Source organism: Balaenoptera acutorostrata, chromosome 17 (assembly GCF_949987535.1).
Source record: "Balaenoptera acutorostrata chromosome 17, mBalAcu1.1, whole genome shotgun sequence".
Taxonomy (NCBI): Eukaryota; Metazoa; Chordata; class Mammalia; order Artiodactyla; family Balaenopteridae; genus Balaenoptera; species Balaenoptera acutorostrata.
The window spans coordinates 1,809,715-1,830,031 of NC_080080.1; the positions used below are offsets into that span (position 1 = coordinate 1,809,715).

At 56.9% G+C, this 20,317-nt stretch overlaps 1 protein-coding gene across 1 annotated transcript in view; it reads left to right on the plus strand.

Annotated features, from left to right (window-relative positions):
• The window catches only part of TSNARE1 (t-SNARE domain containing 1), a 131,887-nt gene that overhangs the window by 51,822 nt on the left and 59,748 nt on the right, over positions 1-20,317 (plus strand). The window contains 2 exon segments of the mRNA XM_057531654.1: positions 303-362; positions 10,379-10,537. Of these exon segments, the coding sequence (XP_057387637.1) occupies positions 303-362; positions 10,379-10,537 (219 nt within the window).

Genomic DNA, 20,317 nt, shown 5'->3' on the forward strand with positions numbered 1-20,317 from the left:
CAAGTGAGGGATGTTTACCTCTGGAGTGCTGCCCAAGAGGGTCCTCATGACAGCCCCCTGGGAGGTGGGAGAACAGGTATCACCCATCCTTCCACACCTGCCTGAGTGTGTGGAAGGAAGCCATCTAGCAGATCATCCCCCAAGCCCAGCCAAGCTCCCAGTTTTCCAGAGTCCTGGGACAGCTGAAGGTGTGCTTTGCTGTTGGTCATCGCCCAGTACTTTGTGTTTATCTGACTGTTTCTTCTCTTTTCCCCACCTTTTCTGTTCTTCCCGTCTCCCTTTTCTTGTACTTTATCCAACAGAAAATTGCAGAAAAGTCCAGAGCACTGCTTCCCACAGCACAGAGGGTTGGCAAGCAGCAGGTGGGTGCTGAGTATTTACCCTGGTCAGTGGGCGTTAGAGGACAGCATAGAATCCAGTGCCATTGGGGCTCCAGGGAAGGTCAGGGAGGACCAAGGTCCTACCGTATAGCACAGAGAACTATAGTCAATATCGTATGATAAACCATAATGGAAAAGAATATAAAAAAAAATGTATACATGTATAACTGAATCACTTTGCTGTACAGCAGAAATTAACACAATATTGTAAATCAACTATACTTCAATAAAAATATAGATAAAATAAATAAAATAAAATAAAATAATGAATTAAATATCCTTAAAACAGAAAAAGAAATTGACATTTTATCCCCAGGTCTCTGGCATGGGCTTGATACAGGGAAGTGGTTGCTGACAGTTCTACCTGCTGTACAGGACCAACTTGTATTTGACCAACCCTCCTGTGAGTAGGAACGATAGAAAATCCAGTAAAGAGTGTAATTGGAGTCCTAGATGAACAGGGGGGAGAGAGAATGGACAGAAACAATATTTGAAGAGGTAATGGTTGAGAATTTTCCAAAACTGTCCAAATACTTCAAGCCACAGATTGAAGAAGCTCTATGATGAATAAGATAAAGTTACCCTGTTTCTTAAAACTACGCTTAGTCACATCATAATAAAAACTTGAAAACCAAAGACAAAAATACAATCTTAAAAGCAGATTAAAGCCAGAAAAAAATCTTAAACTCAGATGCCCAAGAAAAAGTCACATTATTTTTAAAAAAGCAATGAGACTTACACTTGACTTTTAAAAAGAAACAGTGGAAGCCAGAGGACAGTTGAAAGAAAATAACTACCAACCTGGAATTCTACATCTGGTGAAAATATTTTTCAGAAGTAAAGGTGAAATGAAAACATATTTAGAGAAACAAAAACTGAGAGAATTCATCAACAGAACTCTCTAAAAGTAGAAAAAGGAAGACAATCCCAGATGGAAGCATAGTAATGGAGGAAGGAATTATGGGCACTGAAAACAGTAAAATGTGGATACACCTAAATTCATGTTGACTGTTGAGTAATAATAATAATGACTTGTGAGGTTTAAGATATGGGGCAAATGAAAATACTTGTACAACAACAGCACAGAGGACATAAAGGAGGTAAATGGTGTTAAGGTATTGTAATGTCCTTGCATCATCAGAGAGGAGACAAAAATACCAACGTAAGGTAGGCTGTAATAATCCAAGGATGCATATTGCATTGTAGGTAATACTAAAAGGACAATATAAGAATAGAAACTATAACATAAATTAATAGGTACCTATGAAATAATAAAACAAATGATTAATTTAAAAGCAAAAAAAAAAAACACAAAACAGGAAAAAATAGGAAATAAATTGTAAGATGGTTGATTTATACCACTTATGCTAAGCTAAAATGGACTAACCCTTCCAATTAAAAGGCACAGATGGTCAGACTTGGTTAAAAGAAAAAAACTGTGTAGTGCTTAGAAGAGTCAAACCTTAAATATAAATCCAGAAAAATGTTGAAAGTAAAAAGATGGAAAAAAGATATATTGTGCAACCAAAAGCTAAAGAAAGCTGGTACAACCATATTAATATCAGAATAAGTAGACGTCACATGAAGAATTCTTAGTGGGCATACAGAGGTATATTTTGTAAGGATAAAAAGTTAATTCAAATGGAAGATATAATTTTAAATTTATATGTACCTAACAATATACCCTCAAAAATAGAAATATAAAGCAAAACTGATAGTAGTAAAAGGAAAGCTAGTAAATCCACGATCATAGTCGGAAATTATGACACACCACTCTAAATGACTAATAAAATAAATTGAAAAAAATTCAGTAAGGATATAAAATATTCAAGCAATACTACTGATTAATACACTGACCTAATTGATATTGATGACACTAAGAGAATATATGCATAATGCATATGCTGGATGGTAAAGCAAGTCTCAGCAGATTCTAAATGACTGACATAATACTGAATATGTTCTCTAACCAGAGTGCAATTAAAGTAGAATCTGGTAACAAAATTCTCAACACCAGGGGTTGAGAATTTAAATAATATAATTTGAAATAACCCATGGATCAAAGAAGAAACCCTAATAGAAATTAGAAATACTCTTGAACTGAACAAAAATGAAAATGCAACAAATCAAAGCTTATGGGTTGCAACTAAAGCAGTGCTTAGAGGGAAGTTTATAACTTTAAATACATATATTAGAAAAGAAGCACGTGTGAAAATTAGTGATCTAATTCTCAATCTCAAATGGCTAGAAAAACAACAAAAAAATTAAATCCAAAGAAAATATATAGGAAAAAGCAGAAACCAATGAAATATAAAATAGATGCACAATAGACAAATTCAACAAAGCCAAAGATTGGTTCTTTAGAATGATTAATAAAATTGTTAAATCCTACAAGATTAATCAAGATACAGAGAGAAAATACAAATTACTAGTATCAGTCATGAAAATGGCTATATCATTATAGTTTCTAAAAACTAAAAAAAAAAATAATAAGATACTGTTAGCAACTTCATGCCAATAAATTTGACAACTTATATGAAATACAAGTTTTTAAAGAAAAATGTAACCTCCCAGGATGTGTAAAAAATCTGGAAAGTCCAGTATTTATTAAAGAAATGAAATCCATAATTAACAAACATCCTAGCGATAAAACTTCAGACTAGATGTCTTTACTGATGAATTCTCCCAAATATTTGAGGAATAAATAATACCAGTTTACACAAACTCTTATATAGAATATAAAAAAAGGTATGCATCCCACCTTGCTTTATGAGGCTAGTAAATGGAAAATAACGTGCTGGCTCATGAGCATAGAAGCAAAAATCCTAACCAAAATGTTAATAAGCTAAGTCTAGCAATATATATAAAGGTAATACATCATTATAAAGTGGGATTTATTCTAGGGATGCAAGGTTGGTTTACATTCAGAAATAATCAGAGTAATTTGCCATGTTAATTCAGTAAGAAAGAAAATCTATTCGATCATCTCAATAGACACGGAAGAGCATTTGGTAAAATTCAGTACCCACTTAGGGGGACTCAAAACTTTCCGCAAACTAGGAATAGATAGGAATGCCTTTAATCTGATAAAGAGTATCTTCAAAAGTCCAACAGTCAGCAGCACACTCACTGGTGAGATATTAAAATCTTTTCTCCTGAGAGTGAGGAGGAGACATAGTGTCCAGTATTATTGCTTCTATTCTTCATTGCACTGAGGGCATATCCAGTGCAATAAGAGATGAAAAAGAAATAAAAGGTTTAAAATTGGGAAGGTTTAAAACCCCTTCACAGACAACATGATTGTGTAACTAGAAAATGTGAATGAATCTGATGAAACTTAAGAGTTCGTAAGTGAATGTAACAGGATTTCTGTTATCATGTTAGTATGCAAGAAAACTGTGTGTGTGCCAGCAAAAGACAATTTGGAAATGACACTTAAAAAGTGATAGCACTTATGATAGCATCAAAACTAGGAAGAAATCTATGACAAGTTGTTTAAGCTTCTGTATAGAAAACTATAAAACATTACTGAGAGAAATTACAGAAGATTAAATAATGGAGGGGTACACCATATTTGTAGATTGGAAAATTTGATGTATAAAGATGTCAGTTCTCACCAAGTGGTTCTGTAGGTTCAATACAATCCAAATAAAAATCCTAGCAGGTTTTGAATATGTGTTTGTATATGATGTGTGTGTAAATTGTCAAACTGATCATAAAATCTATATGGAAATATAAAGACCCCCAAATAAAGAAGACAATTTTGAAGAACAGAACTGGAGGGCTTACATTCCCAGGTATCAGAACACAATATAAAGCAATAGAAATTGGAACAGTGTGGTATTTGTTGAAGGCTAAGCAAACAGACCAGTGGGATCAGAGTCGCATATAGATGCAGACTCACACATACGTGATTACCTGGTTTGTGGGAGGTGCACTGCCACACAGTGGGAAACACAGGATTTACACAGGATTTGATGCTGATTGGCTGATGGTTGAGCTGGGAAAGGTCCTGTTGAGCACACGGCAAGTACAGGTCTGAACACCCCGCCCACTTCATCTCGGTGTCGGAGTGACTGAGGAGTGGTGTGCAGGGCAGGATGTCCACACGAGGCGACAAGCCAGCTCAGGCTGTGAGTACCCTCTCAGCCAGGAAGTGCTCCGGGCCCAGCGCCATCGCTGCGTGGCTGGGAGGGGGCTGGAGCACTGCCGGCACGAGCCTGGCACCCCCAACAGACCTTCACCCCGGTTCACCCAGGCTCAGAACACTTCCCCGGATCACAGATCTAAATGTGAACGGTAAGGCAGTGAAGCTTCTAGAGGCTACCGTAGGAGGCTGTCTTCCTCCCACACAGATGAAAATATACTCACTATAAAGAAAAAGTGATAAACTTGACTTTGTTATAGTCTGTACAACCCTAAGAGAGTGAAGAGGTGACCCACAGAGTGAGACAAGGCATTTGCACATCACGTATCTGAAAGGACTTCATAATATGTAAAGCTCTCTTACAAATCAGTAGGAAAAAGGCAGACAACTCAATTCAAAAACATAAAAGGGCAAACACCTTGGGCGTGCACGTTGAAAAGGGACGTCGGAATGGCTGGTAAGCACATGGGTGTGTGCTCAGCATGTGTCATTAGAAGCAGGCAAAGTTAACCTGCGATGCTCCGTCTCTGCACACCTCACACCCACCAACACAACTAAAAAGAACAAATGAAAACGCGGGAGTATGCCGAGTGCCGGCAAGGCTGTGGGGCAGCTGGAGACCTTGCGCGGTAGACGGGAGTGTGAACGGTGCCCCCTCTCTGGTAGCTGAACACACCTGTGGAGTGAAATGTCGTCCTGTCTGTGGCCTTGCAGCTCCACCTCCAGTGTATACCCGGTGAAAAGTCACATAGAAGAACGCTGAGCACACGTGACATGCAGCAGCAGACACCTGGGGGAGAGCCAGCCTGCGGTGGGATGGACAGAGCATTTGTGCCGAGTCCGTAAATGGGAGACTCTGGCAGCAGAAGGGTTGTGCTGTGGCCAGCAAGGCCCTGGTGACATCTTGGACACACGCTGAGCCCAAAGAGGATAGAGGTCAAAACCAGACCAAACCAATGGGCAGAGTTAGAAGCCCCTACCCTTGGTAGGGGACAGCGTAATGAGTAGGAGGCTGGAATGTCCGTATCTTGACCCGGAAGTCTTTCTTTTGTTATAGTTCACAGACTGATCTACACTTGTGATTTGTTCATTCAACTACTGATGTCCTATTTCAGTAGAGTTTTTCTTAAAGAGGAAGACAGTGGTCAACAGTGCTTCTGAGAAGTTATGAAAGATTATTTCCAGGAATTTTGCAAGCTGTAGTTGATGAGATGACATACTGCAGGATTCAGCACGGGGACGTTGCCGCACTGATGCCCCGGACTTCGGGGCCGCCATCTGCAGCCTGGTGGGCCTGGGCCTGCCAGGAGCGGGGGTGCCGCTGCCTGCCGGCTCTCCTCCGAGCCGAGTGCTGGCTGTGGCCGTGAGCAGGAGCAGCTTGGCTCCTCTGGAGTCGCCTTCTTGGCTGTGGTCGGCCGCAGCCTCAGCTGGGTCCTGGGTCAGTCTCCTACCCAGGCCTAGGCAGTGGGCAGCCCCCAGGTGCTTCTGGGCCGGCCTCTGTCCCAAGGCAGGGCCGTGCCTGTCCAGCGCTGGGAACACTCTGAAGTCTGCATCGCCGTCGCCAGCTCGGCGTGGGTTCACCAGAGCCCCGTGCTCCCGGCAGCAGCAGTAAAGACCGCCTCACCTTCGCGTCTGCTGGGAAGTACCCTAGTCGTGCGTCCCCGCCAGGTGCGGGGCGGGTTGGCCCTGCCCCTGGGCCCCAGCGCCTTTATTTAATACGGGGCCAGGGAAGGATTGCGACGGTCATGCCTGTCCTGTGTCCTGGGCTTCACTGAGCCTCCAGAGACTTCCGTCAGCTAACACACATACAGCCTTTTGCTATTTGGAGAAGTGGATGACCAGCCTCGGGCTACTACACAGAAGCTGTGTTTCCCAAGCGTGTGACCAGGTCTCGTTCTGACGCTTGCCCTCCCGCCGGGGTCACGGACTTCCTGTGCAGAGCCCTGGGCCGGAGTTGGCGAGATGGTGGCCAGTTTCCCAGAGCCCCTGAGAGCCCTGGGTCGCTGCTCACTGGCCCTGGGTGGGGGGCCACGCTGAGCTCCCGCCACGCACCCTCCTGGCCTCCCTGAACCCCCACTGGGCTCCATCTCTTCTCACGGGAAACTGCTGGGCCCGCCCCCCAGCAGTCACGTTGGATTGCGGGCTTCTAATGGACGCGTCGGAACGGAACCCAAGCCCTGGGCCTTGGAACGAAGAGAAAGCCGCCTTTGTTGGCTGCCCCGCAAGCTGGAAAACCATCACACGGCTATCCCCTGCGCTGCCTGCCCAGCGCCCGCCCTGCCAGCAAATCCTAATCCTGGCTTCAGAGCTCAAGATCCAAATTGAGGCTTTGTGAGGAGAATAAAGGGTGCTTTCTGATCCTTACAGGAGGGGGACTGTGGCAGGATCAGCCATCTCTCCCTCCCTGGTCCCTTGTCCTGAGCCTCTTGGGGAGGGCAGCCGGTACCTGTGGAGGCCAGGCGCGGTACCCACGCCTGCAGGGAGGCCGGCACCCTTTGCTTCGGCTTTCTGGAGCTTCCACGGAAACCCAGACTCCAGGAGGCTTCACGCGACACCCGTAGTGTCACTTCTGCACCGTAGTGTCTGACTGGCTTTCAGCTGGTCCGTGGTGCTCACTGCAGGCTGCGCCCCGGTGCTCCTGCCCACCCCCTGCTGGTCAGGCTGTGCTTTACAGCAGAGCTGCAGTGGGCGTGCCCGCATCTCGGGCCCTGGGTGCGCGGGCCGGGGCTCTTCCCACGGGGGCTATTAGGTTTGCCAGGGAGGCCTTTAGAAGCCCCTGTCCAGGCGGTGCCCCGGGCCAGTGGAATCAGGTGGGTGGGGGGCAGGCGTCAGTGCAGCTCAGGGCTGGGTGCCCTGTTCTGGAGCGGCCGCTGCTGGGAGGGGTGCACCGCTGGGGTCCCCCGCAGGCACGCGTGTCCTGGGCCCTGTGACTCACTTGCCCGGGGCCGGGCGGCCCTGCATGGCTCCCGACCTGGGCTTTCCATTGGCATCTTGTTTTCATGTGTGCTCGCTGGTCAGTGCCTTGCCTTCATCCCAGTCGCTCCTTTATGTGACTCTGGGACATGGGTGGTACCTTTATGCGACTCTGGGACATGGGTGGAATCAGCCCCGTCTTAGGGAAGCGAAGGCTGAGGTTGGAGAAGTTAAGGGACTCGGCAGGATCACACAGCTAGTAAGCGGCAGAGCCGAGCTTTCTCGGTCCCCTCCCCGCCTTGGGCTGAGGGCGTGGGATCAGCGAGGGGGACCAGGTGCCGCGCCTCCTGCTGGGCGTGAGGGGTGTGCCGGGCAGCACGAGGACGGGGCGGGGCGGGGCGGGGCGGGGGTGCAGACAGCACAGCTGCTGTGTGGAGAGCACAGGCCCCAGGCCTTGGGCGCGGTCACTCTGCCCGTTCTATGGAGGAGAACGCTGAGGCCCTGAGAGCGTGCCGCTGGCCCGACGGTGCCGGTGCTGGGCCGGAACCGGACTTGCTTAGCAGCCTAGGCGGGGCCTGGGAGGCGCAGAAGGAGAGGCGGTGGTGGCCGCGCGGCCTGGCGCGGGGCCAGCCCCCATCCCGCTCCTGCCCGCCTGGCGCTGCTCACTTCCTCCCGCCCACGCCGGGAAGGGGAGGTGGTGATTGCCGCCTTGGATGAGGAGCGCCCGTCAGCAGATTTTTTAGATCTTTTATTTTGTATTCATGTATCCACGTATTTATTTATTTAAAGGCCTCTGCTGACTCCGGGGACGAGGTGCTGCGTGTATCGGTGTGGTCTGTAGGGAGAGTGCCAGCTTTGCGAGCAGGACGGGGTGCGTCCGGACACGTCAGCCTGTAACCGAGGGGAGCGTGCCCACCCCGCGGGGCCGCGAGCAGAGGAAAGGGCGGCATCCGGTGTGTCCCCTTTCCTAGCGCAGTCACGCATGTGGCTTTCCAGTGCCTCGCGCCCGCCTGTACTGGCGTTTGTCCAAATGCCCCAAGGTTCTTGTTTGTGCCGTTTGCTGCTTTTGGTGCCCAAATGAGTAGGTGTGTGCAGTGTCCATCCGCTCCACTCCACCGCAGGCCAGGCCTGCAGCGGCCATCATGGGCCCGAAAGTGCAGGAAAGAATGTGGACACTAGACTGTGTTCTCCTCCTGCTGACCTGAGGGGCCTCCTGGAGGCGGTGTGGCAGGGCCCGCAGGGAGCAGGGTCTGCTGGGAGGACAGGCACGGAGACCGTCCTGTGGAGCCGAGTGGACCCCTGGACCGCCCCCCCCAACACACACACCCAGAGTCACTTCTCTGGCGTCAGTGTGGCCAGGACTCTGCCGTGTGACCCTGAGCTGCACAGGGCATGGGAAGGAGGTCTTCACTGCAGGCAGACATCAGGGGCCTATAACAAAGGGGACGCAGAAAATAGGCAAGTGGCAGCCTCTGCAGCCTCCTTCCAAGGTGACCGACGCCAAGTGTCCTGGGGACGTGGCGCTGGCAGAGGGCCGTTGCGTGGGCGACGGCAGTCCTGTGTTTCAGCCCCGTCCCCGCTGCCCAGGCACCTGTACGAGGGGCTCAAGAAGAGCGGCAGCCGTCCCCCCGTCTGTCTGTGCGCCCAGCACTGACCTCTGCCTCCAGGACAGTGTGTCCCCGGGCCGGGAGGAGGGCGTGTGGTCAGCATTGTGCCGGTACCGTCCTCTCTCCTGGTCTGTGGTTCTCGCCCTGGAGCTCCCTGTGCCGGGTGGGAGCCCGCAGCCCTGCTCCACATCCCGGCTCTTCTGGGTTCCTTGGCCTCTCGGCCTCCGCGGCCTCACCTGTAAAGTGGGCTCCTGGCTGCTCCCTGCAAGGATGTCGGGAGCGTCAGAGACAGCGGCTCCAAGGAGCTTCGACACACCTGGGAGGTGAGGGCACTGGTGGGCAGGCTGCCCTCCCGGGGCTCTGCCCGTCCTCTGTGCCGTCTCTTGCCCTGGTCGTCACGACAGGCCTGGGGGAGCGGGGCTGGGGGGAGTGCGTGTGCCGTTATCTGTCTTCCTAGGGGGGTGCCGTGGGGTGCAGGCCAGTAGTCTTTGTTGCTGACCGTTTGCAGGTAAATTGGAAGCATTGTTCGCGTGAAGCCACGGCTCTGGGGGGAGGGGCACCCCCAGCTCCTGCTGTCTCATCTCTGCGGAGGCGGAGTAGGCGCGGCCCCCCACTGGCACCCCACTCCCCACTCGGGACCCGCACCTCAGGGGTGGATGTCAGCTCACTTGCACCCAGGTTGTCCCATCAGGGAACAGAGTTCATTAAAGGGAGAAGCTACTAGTTTATTGAATTAGAAAATTTGGTGAATTAAAGAAATCAGTAAAGGATAAGACAACTTGAAACCCCCCCCCCCCCCCCCCCGCAGGCTTTCCTTCCCTGTGATCTGGTCCCAGCTGGGGCAGGTCTGTGCCCTACCGGGTGACGTCCATGCTTTGGTTTCCACGGCCCCTGTCCGGCAGCTGCACTTGGTCTGTAACCAGCTCTGGGATGGGCTTTCGGGGGGGCCACAGCCCCCAGACGAAAAGCTGGGGTTTGTGTGCACGCAGGGACATTTTCTGGGGGCTCACGAAGAGGCCTGTGACCCCTCAAGAGCTGGGAACGTGGCGGCTGTGCTCTGCAGGGTCTTCTGTGTGGCCCTGGCTCTGGGGGGCTGTGGGGTCCTGCCGAGTGCTCCCCGCAGCCAGGCCAGGGACGGCCACAGGGCCCGGTGTCTGCCCCCCATCTACGGCAGCCCCAGCACCGGGGACCCTGTGGGGACGTCTCTCGAGTGACAGGGTGGAGCCCGCCCCTTCAGGGCTGCAGGCTGGGCGCTCCTGGGTGCCTGCTGAGAGCTCGGCCTGGTGGCAGCAGGCTGTGCGTGCGGGTAACCTTGGTCTGTGTCTCGGCAGAGTCCCCAGGCCCCATTTGCTGAGCTGTCCGAGGACGAGAAGATCTTTAACGGGGGCGACGGCGTGTGGCAGGCCCAGGGGCAGGCGCTGCTTCCGGAGATCACCGAGGAGGACCTGGAGGCCATCCGGCTGCGCGAGGAGGCCATCCTGCAGATCGAGGTGCGGGCTGGCGTGAGCACGCGTGCGTGCGTGTGTGTGTGCCCACGGGTGTCCCCGGCTCCCGGCCGTGGCAGCTCTCGGCGCTCCAGCAGTGGAGGCTGGGCCGGCCCTGCGCTGGTGCCACTGCCGTGTGACCAGCAGACTGAGGCCCACCCCCTGCCCGAGCCCAGAGGGGCTGGACCTGGGCTCCCAGGGCATTGCCTGAGCTTGGCCACCTGGGCCGCCCGGTGGAGAGAGGGAGTCCAGGGAACCCAACAGAGTCTCACCCTGTGTCTCATCGCCCCCCCCCCTACGTTTTCCTAGTGGGCTCAGCCCTCTGGCCTGGAGCCCAGGGCCTGTGCCCGGGTGGCACGTGCCAGTCTCCGTGGCTGCTTCCTTCACTGCATGCTTAGGTTTCCAGGAAGCCATTTCACTCTGATGAGGCCATTCAGCGCCCAGAGCAGTTAGTTCCAGTGGATAGTTTTTGAGTGGTTGAGTGAACTGCCCAGAGAACTGACCCTGTAATTTGGGGCGGCTGCCAGCAGGTGGCAGTGGTGGTGCCAGGGTCCAACCATGGGATGTGGGGGGCTGCTAGTTCTTTGTTCTTCTCAAGTTTGCACGTGTGCAATACGTGCTGCCAGATGTTTTGCTGGCCACGGATGACCTGTGACAACTGCCAGAGGTGTGTGGTTCCCTGAGATGGGCCTGTGGGAGCAGGTGCCTGAGTGGGTGTGCCAGTATGTGGGTGGATGTGCAGGGGCAGGTGTGCCAGTGAGTGTGTGAGGGGGCCTCCTGATGGGGGAAGTGCATGTCGAATGTAGCCGTTGGGCCGCCTGTTTCTCTTGGTGGTGGGGCCTGAGCCTCCGAGCGTGTGTTCCCTCCTCCCTCTGGGCCTCGGTTTTGCCTGCCGGTGGAGGAGTTGGGGGGCCTGCCTGCCCTGAAGCTTTCAGGAGCTGGGTTTCTGGAACAAAGTTTCCCTAAAAGCAGCTTCTTTTAGAAAAACAGAGACTTGGGCAAGTTGGTAAATTGAGTCGCTGGCCCAGGCTCTGTCACCATGTCTGCAACGAGCAGGTCCTACACTCTTGAAGGAGGTGGATGCCCCCCTGGGAGGCGGGGTTCGACCCCCTTCCTTCTGCCCACCTCCGCACTTCGGCCTGGTGGAGGAATGCTTGTTCCTTCAGCCCCCGTCAGAGGACCTGCCTCAGCGGACCGCCTCCCCCCACCAGACCTCGCTGCCCAGAGAGGAAGGCGGCCACACGGGGGCCGTGTCTCGGAAGGCAAGCCTCTCCCTCTTGCCGAGATGGTCCAGAAAGGACCAGACACACAGAGATGTTTTTATCCCGCTGTTGGCACAGTGAGACCTGCTTTCCCAGAGAAGCTGAGAACAAATCAGGAGCCATCGCCCTGACAACTCCGGGTGCCGGCAGGCCTGAGCGGAGAGGGACCCGCTTCTTCCTGCAGCTCGAGAGCTGAAGCCCTCTTAGGGAGAGCCCCCGACAGCCCCTCGGGCACACCCGGGGGTCTGGACCGCCTGTGTGAGGTGGGATGAAGCGGCTGCTTAGGACGGACTTGGCCTTGACCTGGCACATAGGGAGCAGAGGTGCAGGCTCCCCAGCAGGGCCCAGGGCCTGAGGACGTGGGTGGGGTGAGGGCCGCCCCCCAGGAAATGCTGGGAGCTCCTGAGCAGGTGGGCGCTCCGCTCTGAGGGCAAAGCCCCAGGAGGTCGTGGGGTTTGCTCAGGGGGTCAGCCAGCGCTTTGGACAGCCTCTTGTGGCCGCCAGGTTGAGGTGGGGGCTAGGCGCACAGCTCTGTGCCCATGCGGAGGCCCCCAGGGTGGGGTTCAGGGGAGCAGAGGCCCAGGTACCGCCAGCCCCTCCTCGTGTGAGTGGTGAGTACAGGCAGGGGGTGGGCTTTACCGGGGGCGAGGGGGCCCCATGTGGAGGCCACTGCTGTCATTTAGCCAAGATGGAGGCGCACGGGCCGGTGGGAGGGGAGTGGGGCTCTGGGCCGACTAGGACCTCGGTTAATGCGGGGCCGGCCTGAATTCAGTGTCTTGTCTGTGGCCCTCAGAGCCAGGCTGGAGCTTCCTGGGCGGCCGTGGGCGGGACCTGAGGCCAGCCTCGCTGATTTGCCTGTTTCCTCATCTGCAGCGTGTGGTGATGTGGGTACGAAGCAGGTGCTGGCCGGAGGGTGATGGCGTGGGACGGGGAGTCAGCATCACTGGTCTTGGGCACCACACCTCCCTGCATCCCTCCCTCCCTCCCTCCCTCCCTGCATCCCTCCCTCCCTCCCTCCCTCCCTCCCTCCTTCCCTCCCCCACTTCGGGGTCTTTGGAAGTGGGAAAAACAAATGCAAATTGTCATTAGCCTTTAAAAAGCCCTCCCCCAGGTTTGCAGCTGTCCTGGTGAAAGCACACCTCTGACAGGACTTGTCGGGAAGGTGCTGAGACTCCCAGCCAGGAGTCTTGGCAGCAGAGACTGGTCTGAGTGCAGGTGGGCGGCCCCCGGCCCCCTCCAGGGATGGCCAGAACCCCGCTGCTTAGGTTTCTTGGGGTTTGTTTGTCCAGATCTGCAGGGCCTGTTGGGGGCTGGGCTGTGGTGAGTGGGCCAGTGCTCTGGGAAGGTGACTGTGGGAACAGCCTCAGGAAAACACACGTGGCATTTCTCACCTTGGCAGGCTGCAGACTGGTTCCGTGTGGAAACTCCTTACTGCACCCCCCCCAGTGCCCCCCACATTCCAGGGGGGCTTTTGGACTTGCATGGGTTTATGCATTCACAGTGTTACTGGAGTGAGACTTGTGGTCCCAGGGAGCCCCTTTGAGGCCCTGTTCTGCCTTCAAGGACTTACCTATTAGGTGGGGGGTAGGGGGTGTGGACAGATGGGGAAACTGAGGCCCAAAAGGTGGAATTAAAGGCACGACAACAGGTTAATCAAATCCGATTCCTTCATAGTCTTCTCTTTTCTGCTTTCTGGTCCATGATGGGCATTTTTGGGGCGGCTGCTGGGCACCAGGCAGCCTGGCGCTGAGGGTGTAGAGCTGATGGGTCCACTCAGTGTCTCTGTGCCTTCTCTCCTCCCTCTCCCCGAATCACCTTATGGGACAAAATAAAGTGCCAGCCTGGGGTGCCTTTTCCTGGCTTTAGACCCAAGTCTCCACTAACTGCCTGGGTGACCTTGGGCCTGCCTCTCGCCTCGGTCATTTCATCTGTGAAATGGGTGGGTCAGGGGATAGCCTCCCTCTCAGGGCCCTGCCATTTCAAATGGCCCATGGAGGGCTGTCAGGGGCTGACCCGCACCTTGGCTTGCTGGCCAGGGATCAGATGGTGAGTGGGCAAGGGATTGAGGGCTGCCAGGGCCTCCTGCAGTGATTCTGGGCCCTTCCCTGGCTCAGTGGCCCCTGGACCTGCCCAGTTAGGTTTTGAGTGAGGGCGTCCTGCCCTGGGGGCGCCGTAAAGACCTCCACCCACCTCCTCGGGCAGCCCGTCCTCTGGCAGCACAGAACGTCCTTTAAGACCCTTTGGGGGCTCCCCATTTGTGGGCCCGATGAGATGGCCCCCACTGCCCTCTTCCCTGTTACCCCGCAGACACCCCCCCCCCACCCCTGGGCTCCCGTGATGCCCTCAGCTGCCGCCGCTGTGGTGCCTGCCGCCCGGAAGCCCCTCCCCAGGTCCGGGTGTTGCTGGCGGCCGCCCTCCCCTGCTCTGCCCTCTGCCTGGAGCTTTAGAGGCGGCCCTGGCACTGGGGAGCTGTGTGCCGGGTGTTCCAGTAGCTGGCTCCCTGCCCCAAGGACGGCTGGGCTTGGCCTGCAGGCTCCCAGAGTGCAGGAGACCCCTCTGGACAGCCCCTTCCGGCCAGAGGAGCAGGGGGCACCTCGTGGCTCCAGAGGGCAGAGGGGCTGATCACGAAGGGGAGCCGCGCCAGCCCAGGGCACACGTGTCCCTGGCACGTGCTCCCGTGGAGCCAGGATGTCGGCACCCACTTCCCGACAGGCGCGGTCTGACCCAGGTGGGCTGAGCCCTGGCCGCACCCAGGCGAGGTGCATCAGGAGGGCCGTGCCAGGCCGAGGGGAGCTCCGAGCATACGGGAGCCTGGTCTGCGGGGCGGGTCCCTCCGACGGGAGGGCACCCGCGGCACCGTCCACCCCCCACCAACCCTTGGCTCCCCTCTCGGGCTCCTTCCCCCCGCCCTGTTTTGGAGGTGGCTGGTCTCTGGCTTCCCAGCTGAGGGCACCTCCCTGACACTGGTCCCAGGTGGGTGAGGCCTCAGGGGCCCCAAACCTCCCAGGACCCCGAGGGTCGGGGAGGGGTGCTGCTGGGGCGGAGGTGGCGGCTCGCAGCCTCCTGGCCAGTGGCCCTGCCTGGAGCAGAGAGGAGAGGGAATGTCCATCTCGTTATGGAACGTGAGCTGTACGTGCGTTCAGGCAGTGGCGTGAGGCTGGGTGTGGGCAGGCAGCGGCGGGATCGGGGGGCGTCAGGAGACGTCTGGGCTCCTGGTGAAGTAGTGCCCAGGAGCTGCTGCCCCTCCCCACTGTCGACCAGTGGCAGCTCTGTCCCCAGGCCTGCCCTCTGCCCCTCGACGGCCTGTCTGTCCACCCGCAGCTGTGCCAGAGCCCTGCCTCCTCCAGGGCCTCGGCCCTCCCTCCTCTGGAGTCTGGCCCGCAGGGCTGGGTGCCCACTGCCCATTCTCAGTGGCCGTGTACCCTCCATCGTGTGCCTTCTGTAACTGAGCATGTGGGGCCCCGAGAGAAGGGCTGGGGTCCCTTCAGACACACGGCAAGGCTGTGGCCAGCCTGGGGAGAGCCAGCTCTCCCAGCTGGCCCCACCTCGCGTCCCTTCCAGCCTCAGTCCCCTCTCTGAGCCTGTTTCTTAGTCCTGTGGGGCAATCAGAAATGGGGGACTCTCATAATGGGCTGTGGGGTGCTTGGTAGACTGGAAGGTGGGGCATCCCTGGGTGCCGCGGGGGTGACCCCTGGGGCTGCAGGCTGAGCTGCGGGCTGGGAGGCAGGGCGAGGCCTCTCCTGAGGGGCAGGAGGGGTGCCTGCAGGTCCCCACCACACTCCCTCAGGTGCCCAGCCCTCCGCCGGGGCCGCTTTCCCGGGAGACCGTCCTCCCAGAGGGCGGAGGCGAGGCCTCCAGAGCTTCCTCTTCTGGAGACAAGGCCGCCCTGAGAGCCCACGGTCTCCCTCTGGCCAGTGGCTTGCCCGCTGTCCCTACAGCTGCGGCCGATGGTCTTCATGGACCCTCAGGCCCCTCCCTGCTGCCCAAGTGCTAACGGGTGACCCCTGCTTTGTCCCTGCACGGCTGCCCCTCGCCTCTGCCAGGGGTGCCTCCACACACCCGTGCTCCTGCTGCCCCCTGCACAGCTCTGGGCCCACGTCCTCCCAGGTCCTCTGCGGGGCGGCCCTCTCCAGCCCGGGGGCAGTTTGGTCCCACCTCCCAGACCTGGGCTCCTCGTTGCCCCCGAAGTGGGCTGCCCTGTCCCTCCTCCCTGAGTGGGGCTGAGGTCACAGTGCCAGGACCGGGCCGGTACGTCCCTCCAGCCCCACCCGTCCCGAGCCTGGACCCTTGTTCCTCCAGACACTCCATCACCTTGTTTCCTTTTATTTTCAGGTTTTGACTCAGATGTTCCCCGTCTAAAATTTCAGTTGTCCTCTGCATTGTCTAACATACCACTTAATTACTTATCTCATTATTATTTCTCTTCTTCCAGGAGAACGTAAGCCCCATGGAGGCAGGGATTTTCGTCTGTTTTAGCCCTGACGCCCCAGAGGGTGCACGACACTGTCTGGGCACTCAGTGACTCTCTCTGGAGCAATCAAGGGGATGGGGGATGGAGGGGTGGGTAGATAGATGGATGGTTGGGGGACGGGTGGGTGATGGGTGGGTAGATGGACGGGGTTGAGTGGATGGCAGGTGAATGGCTGAGAAGTTTTACGTGTTGGGACTCCGCAGAAGACTTGTGTTGTAATAAAAGGGCTCTGCTGCCTTTATTTATATGCACCTTCCATCAGCCCCCACGAAAGCCCTGTGAGCGTGAGCGCCGCGGCGCCCCAGTTTTACCAGCGATGAGGTGGCGCCTTGGAGGAGTCGTGTCACTTGGCCGGGCCACACAGCTTGCGTGTGGCCGAGCTGGGACTGGAGCCCGGCTGCCTGACTCGAGAGTGGGGCTGTCCTGACTGCGATGCTCTGACACCTCTTCCCCAGACAAGGAGGATGCAGCAGGGCACTGAGGTCGCCCCACGAGGGGATGGCGGAGCCCGGGAGCCAGCCCACGAGGCCCAGCTCCGCCTGCGCATGGCCAGTCACTTAACTCTGCTTGAGGTGGGCTCTTCCTGTCTGGAGGGCAGGGCAGTGCCTGGTCTCCCCAGGGGGTTGGGAGGAGGTCGAATGAGACGGGCACGTGCCCCCAGCCACTGCCAGCGTGTAATGGGCTTGCCAGGCACTGGTCTGGCCGAGTCACCTGTTGGCTCCCAGCCAGCTCTGCCCGCCGTCCTGTGCTGCCATGTCTTCACCGGCTCCTTGTGCCAAGCCCGGCTCACCTGATCTCACCTGTGAGGCCTGGCGCTCCCTGCTCCCCTCCTGAGCTGCTGTGTCACCTGACCCAGGTGCAGAGCTCTGTGCTCACCAGCTGCTCTGTTGCCATGGCTACCTGGCAGGCCGAGGAGGGAGGAGGCTGGGGTGAAGAGGGGCCAGGAGGGGCCTCCAGGCTGAGCAGAGCCTGTGGGGCCTCAGCCACCCTGCCAGTAGCTGACATTGTGCGGCCAGAGTGCAGGGGGCTGGTTGATCTGGCCAATATCTAGCTATAAATATGTGAATAAATTGATAAATAAAGTTTGGCTATTCCACTGACTGGGACCGTCGTCTCTGTAGGTGGATGGTTGCCAAGATCCTAATTACGAGAAGAGATTGCATGATAGAGAAAAATGCAGTGGCATTTTCTTTCTTTTTGCTCTTAAAAGTGGAGGGCACGCACAAGCGCACACGCGCGCGCACACACACACACACACACACACACACACACACACCCCGAGGTTTTATTATGTCCTGTGCAAGGTTGTTATTCCTCAGCGCCAGTGAAAGAAGAGAGAAGATTCCGTGAGAGCTTTTAATGAGTTCTAGTTTTAGAAGCAATCAGGAAAATAATTGCCTGATTTAAACATTTACTAAGTTAAGGTGTTTTATAGTCTCTCCCGCTCTCTGGTGCCCACGCCTGGGCACATGGCTCCCAGTGCCTGCCGCCCTCGTGCATCGCGGCTGGGGCTGCTTGCTGTCCCCGGGGGCTCCATCCCCTGGGGGGCTTCTGGGCTCCCAGCATGGTCCCCGTGACCAGCCTGGCTTTGAGCTCACACCCCGGGGACTGAGTCCTGGACTTCTGCCTGGAGCTCGGCTCCTACCCCAGCTCCTGGTGGGGCCCACATCTCTGGCACATGCCCCTCATTTGCCCTTGGCATCCTCCATCAGGAGCCGAGGCCTGCTCAGGTGCCCAGCACGGTGACCGGAGGGACCACCATTCGTGCCAGTTGCCTGTGCCCGGACACTGCCGCTCTGTGTGCTGCCCCCTCCCCTGGGCCCCTCCCTCTCCTGGCCCATCATCAGGTCTACCCGCAACAAGCATGTCCCAGCATCCGTGAGTGATCCTGGACGAGGAGGAGGTGCTAGCCCACAAACTCCTCCGCCGGCCAAAGGCCTGGGGCTGGGGGTGGGGACCGCAGCCCCCGGGCAGCCAGGGTCACACCTGCTCCCACTACTAGGAAAGTGCGCGTGGGGCTCCCTGCCCCAGACCTTCCGGGGGGCTGGAGGCTGTGTGCCCACAGGATCATCTGGCTGGGAGCTGGGATCCTGGGGTCCCTGTGCTCTGAGCAGCCCCTCGGAGCCAGTCTGGTCCGTTCTCTGAGATCCCATAGGAGGCTGCTGCCCGGGAGGCCAGGCGGAGTCTGTGGCCCCAGGCTCGCCTGCCACCCTCTCCCCGTAGTCTGTCCGGCTCTGCCTGGGGGGCGCACCCTGCTGACCCCCTCACGGTGGCCCGAGGTCGGGGGTCAGCCTGGTGCTGGGGCAGTGTCCCCTGCTCCCATCCTCACTCCCTTGGCCCCCAGGCTGGTGGAGACCCGCTGGAGCAAGGGGGCCCTGGGACACCCTCACTCCCCTTATCCCCCCCGACACGGCTTCCTTCTTTTTTGAGTGGGTCTTTATTCAAAAGGATTGTTCCAGGGAGTGGGGGGCTCTTGAGGGAGGAGAACGCTGTGATGTAAGATGTGCAAACATCTGGGAGTCGGGACAGGCTTCTCGTCTGCAAGGGAGTGCGCCGAGCTGGAGGGGCTGGGCTGGGGCATCTGCGGGGGCCCAGGCCGTGGAGAGGAGCTGGGTTCACACGTGGCCAGCACGCCTCCTGTCCCAGCGGGCCGCGGGATGAGTGGTTCGGCTCATCTTGTGTGAGGCAGAGAGGGAGTTAGGGGTCCAGGTCCAGCCTCGTCCTGGGCGAGTCAGGTCTGAGTCACGTGGGGAAGGGTCTCCGCAGAAAGCCGTTCCTGGAACACGGAGTGTTGCGAGGAGCCCAGCCTGAGCGTCTCTTCCAAGCGAGCGATTTATCCATCGCTGAACAACTCAGAGGGTCGTGGGTCTGAGGGCGAAGTAGGGCCCCAGGACGGTCTGCAGAGGATGTGGGGCTGGCGGGGCTCCTCAACATCAGCAGAGAGGTGGCGACGGTCAGCGGTCGGAGTCTCAGGCATCTTAAAAAGAGGGAGGCTGGAAATGAAGAGGGTGTCCGTGTCAAAGGTTACGTCGACTCCCCGGAGCCCAGTGAGTGGAGACCTCCCAGGAGGCAGCCATGACGATGAGTTTCTGGAGAATGAGACGCGGGTGCCCTTGGAGCGCCGTCGGGTGGGTCACCCGCGTGAGGCTCCGCCGCCTCCGTGCTGCCAGCCTGTGTGCCCAGTGCTCTGGGTGCATCTCAGCTCACGCCAGCGGGCCGGGTCATTGCCGCTCCTGGCCGCCATCCTCGGCCACAGCCCCGACCGTGTTTGGAGGGCTCCTCGCTACAGAAACGTCACGTGGGGAGGAGACAAGGCCCTGGTGGAGACGGCAGTTTGTCGAGCTGGTCGGCAGCCACTGCGCCTGTGTGTTGGCAGCGTTGGAGACTTGCCTTGGCTGCTGCATCTCCCTGGGGGCCTCTCCCGAAGCCCAGAACATGGGCTGGACTGGGGACCCCGTGTTCCCCCCGGGCCGTCCCGGGTTCTCGGGGTCGGTGCTGCTCCAGACAAGGACCACCCGTGGCAGTAGCCGTGTGTCCCGCCGAGGCCGGGCCACGGCGACGCATGGCTGCTCCTGCTCCAGGGGCGGCGGGCTCGCTCCCAGGCCCCCAGGAGGCACCGGGCTCGTGGCCCCGCTCAGCCACCCCCTCCCTGTCCTCTCCTTTGCCGAGGCTCTGTCCCTGTGCCCACGGGGAGGGATCCAGTGCGTGCACGTTAAGTCTGCCGGTGCCGGTGGCTGTGGCACCGGACCTCCCTGGGATCGAGCCCTCCGCCCCTGGGTGCTGATCAGGTGTCCCAGCTGCCGGGGCTGCCCCGCTCCCAGCGGTGACCCAGGGAAGGGGGGCCGGGCGGGCGTGAACGCGGGTGCCGATGTTTCCCAGCTGCGTGTCCCAGGGCAAGTCCCTTAACCTCTGGTGACGATTTCCCCTGCTGTGAAGTGGGGGTACCAGCGGTGCCCTCACGCGGCGTGGGAGGCTGTGTGCCCTAGAAAAGCTCCTCTGAGCCCCCGAGTCCAAGTGCACCCACGGTCAGGCTCAGGGCCCCCAGGCCAGCCT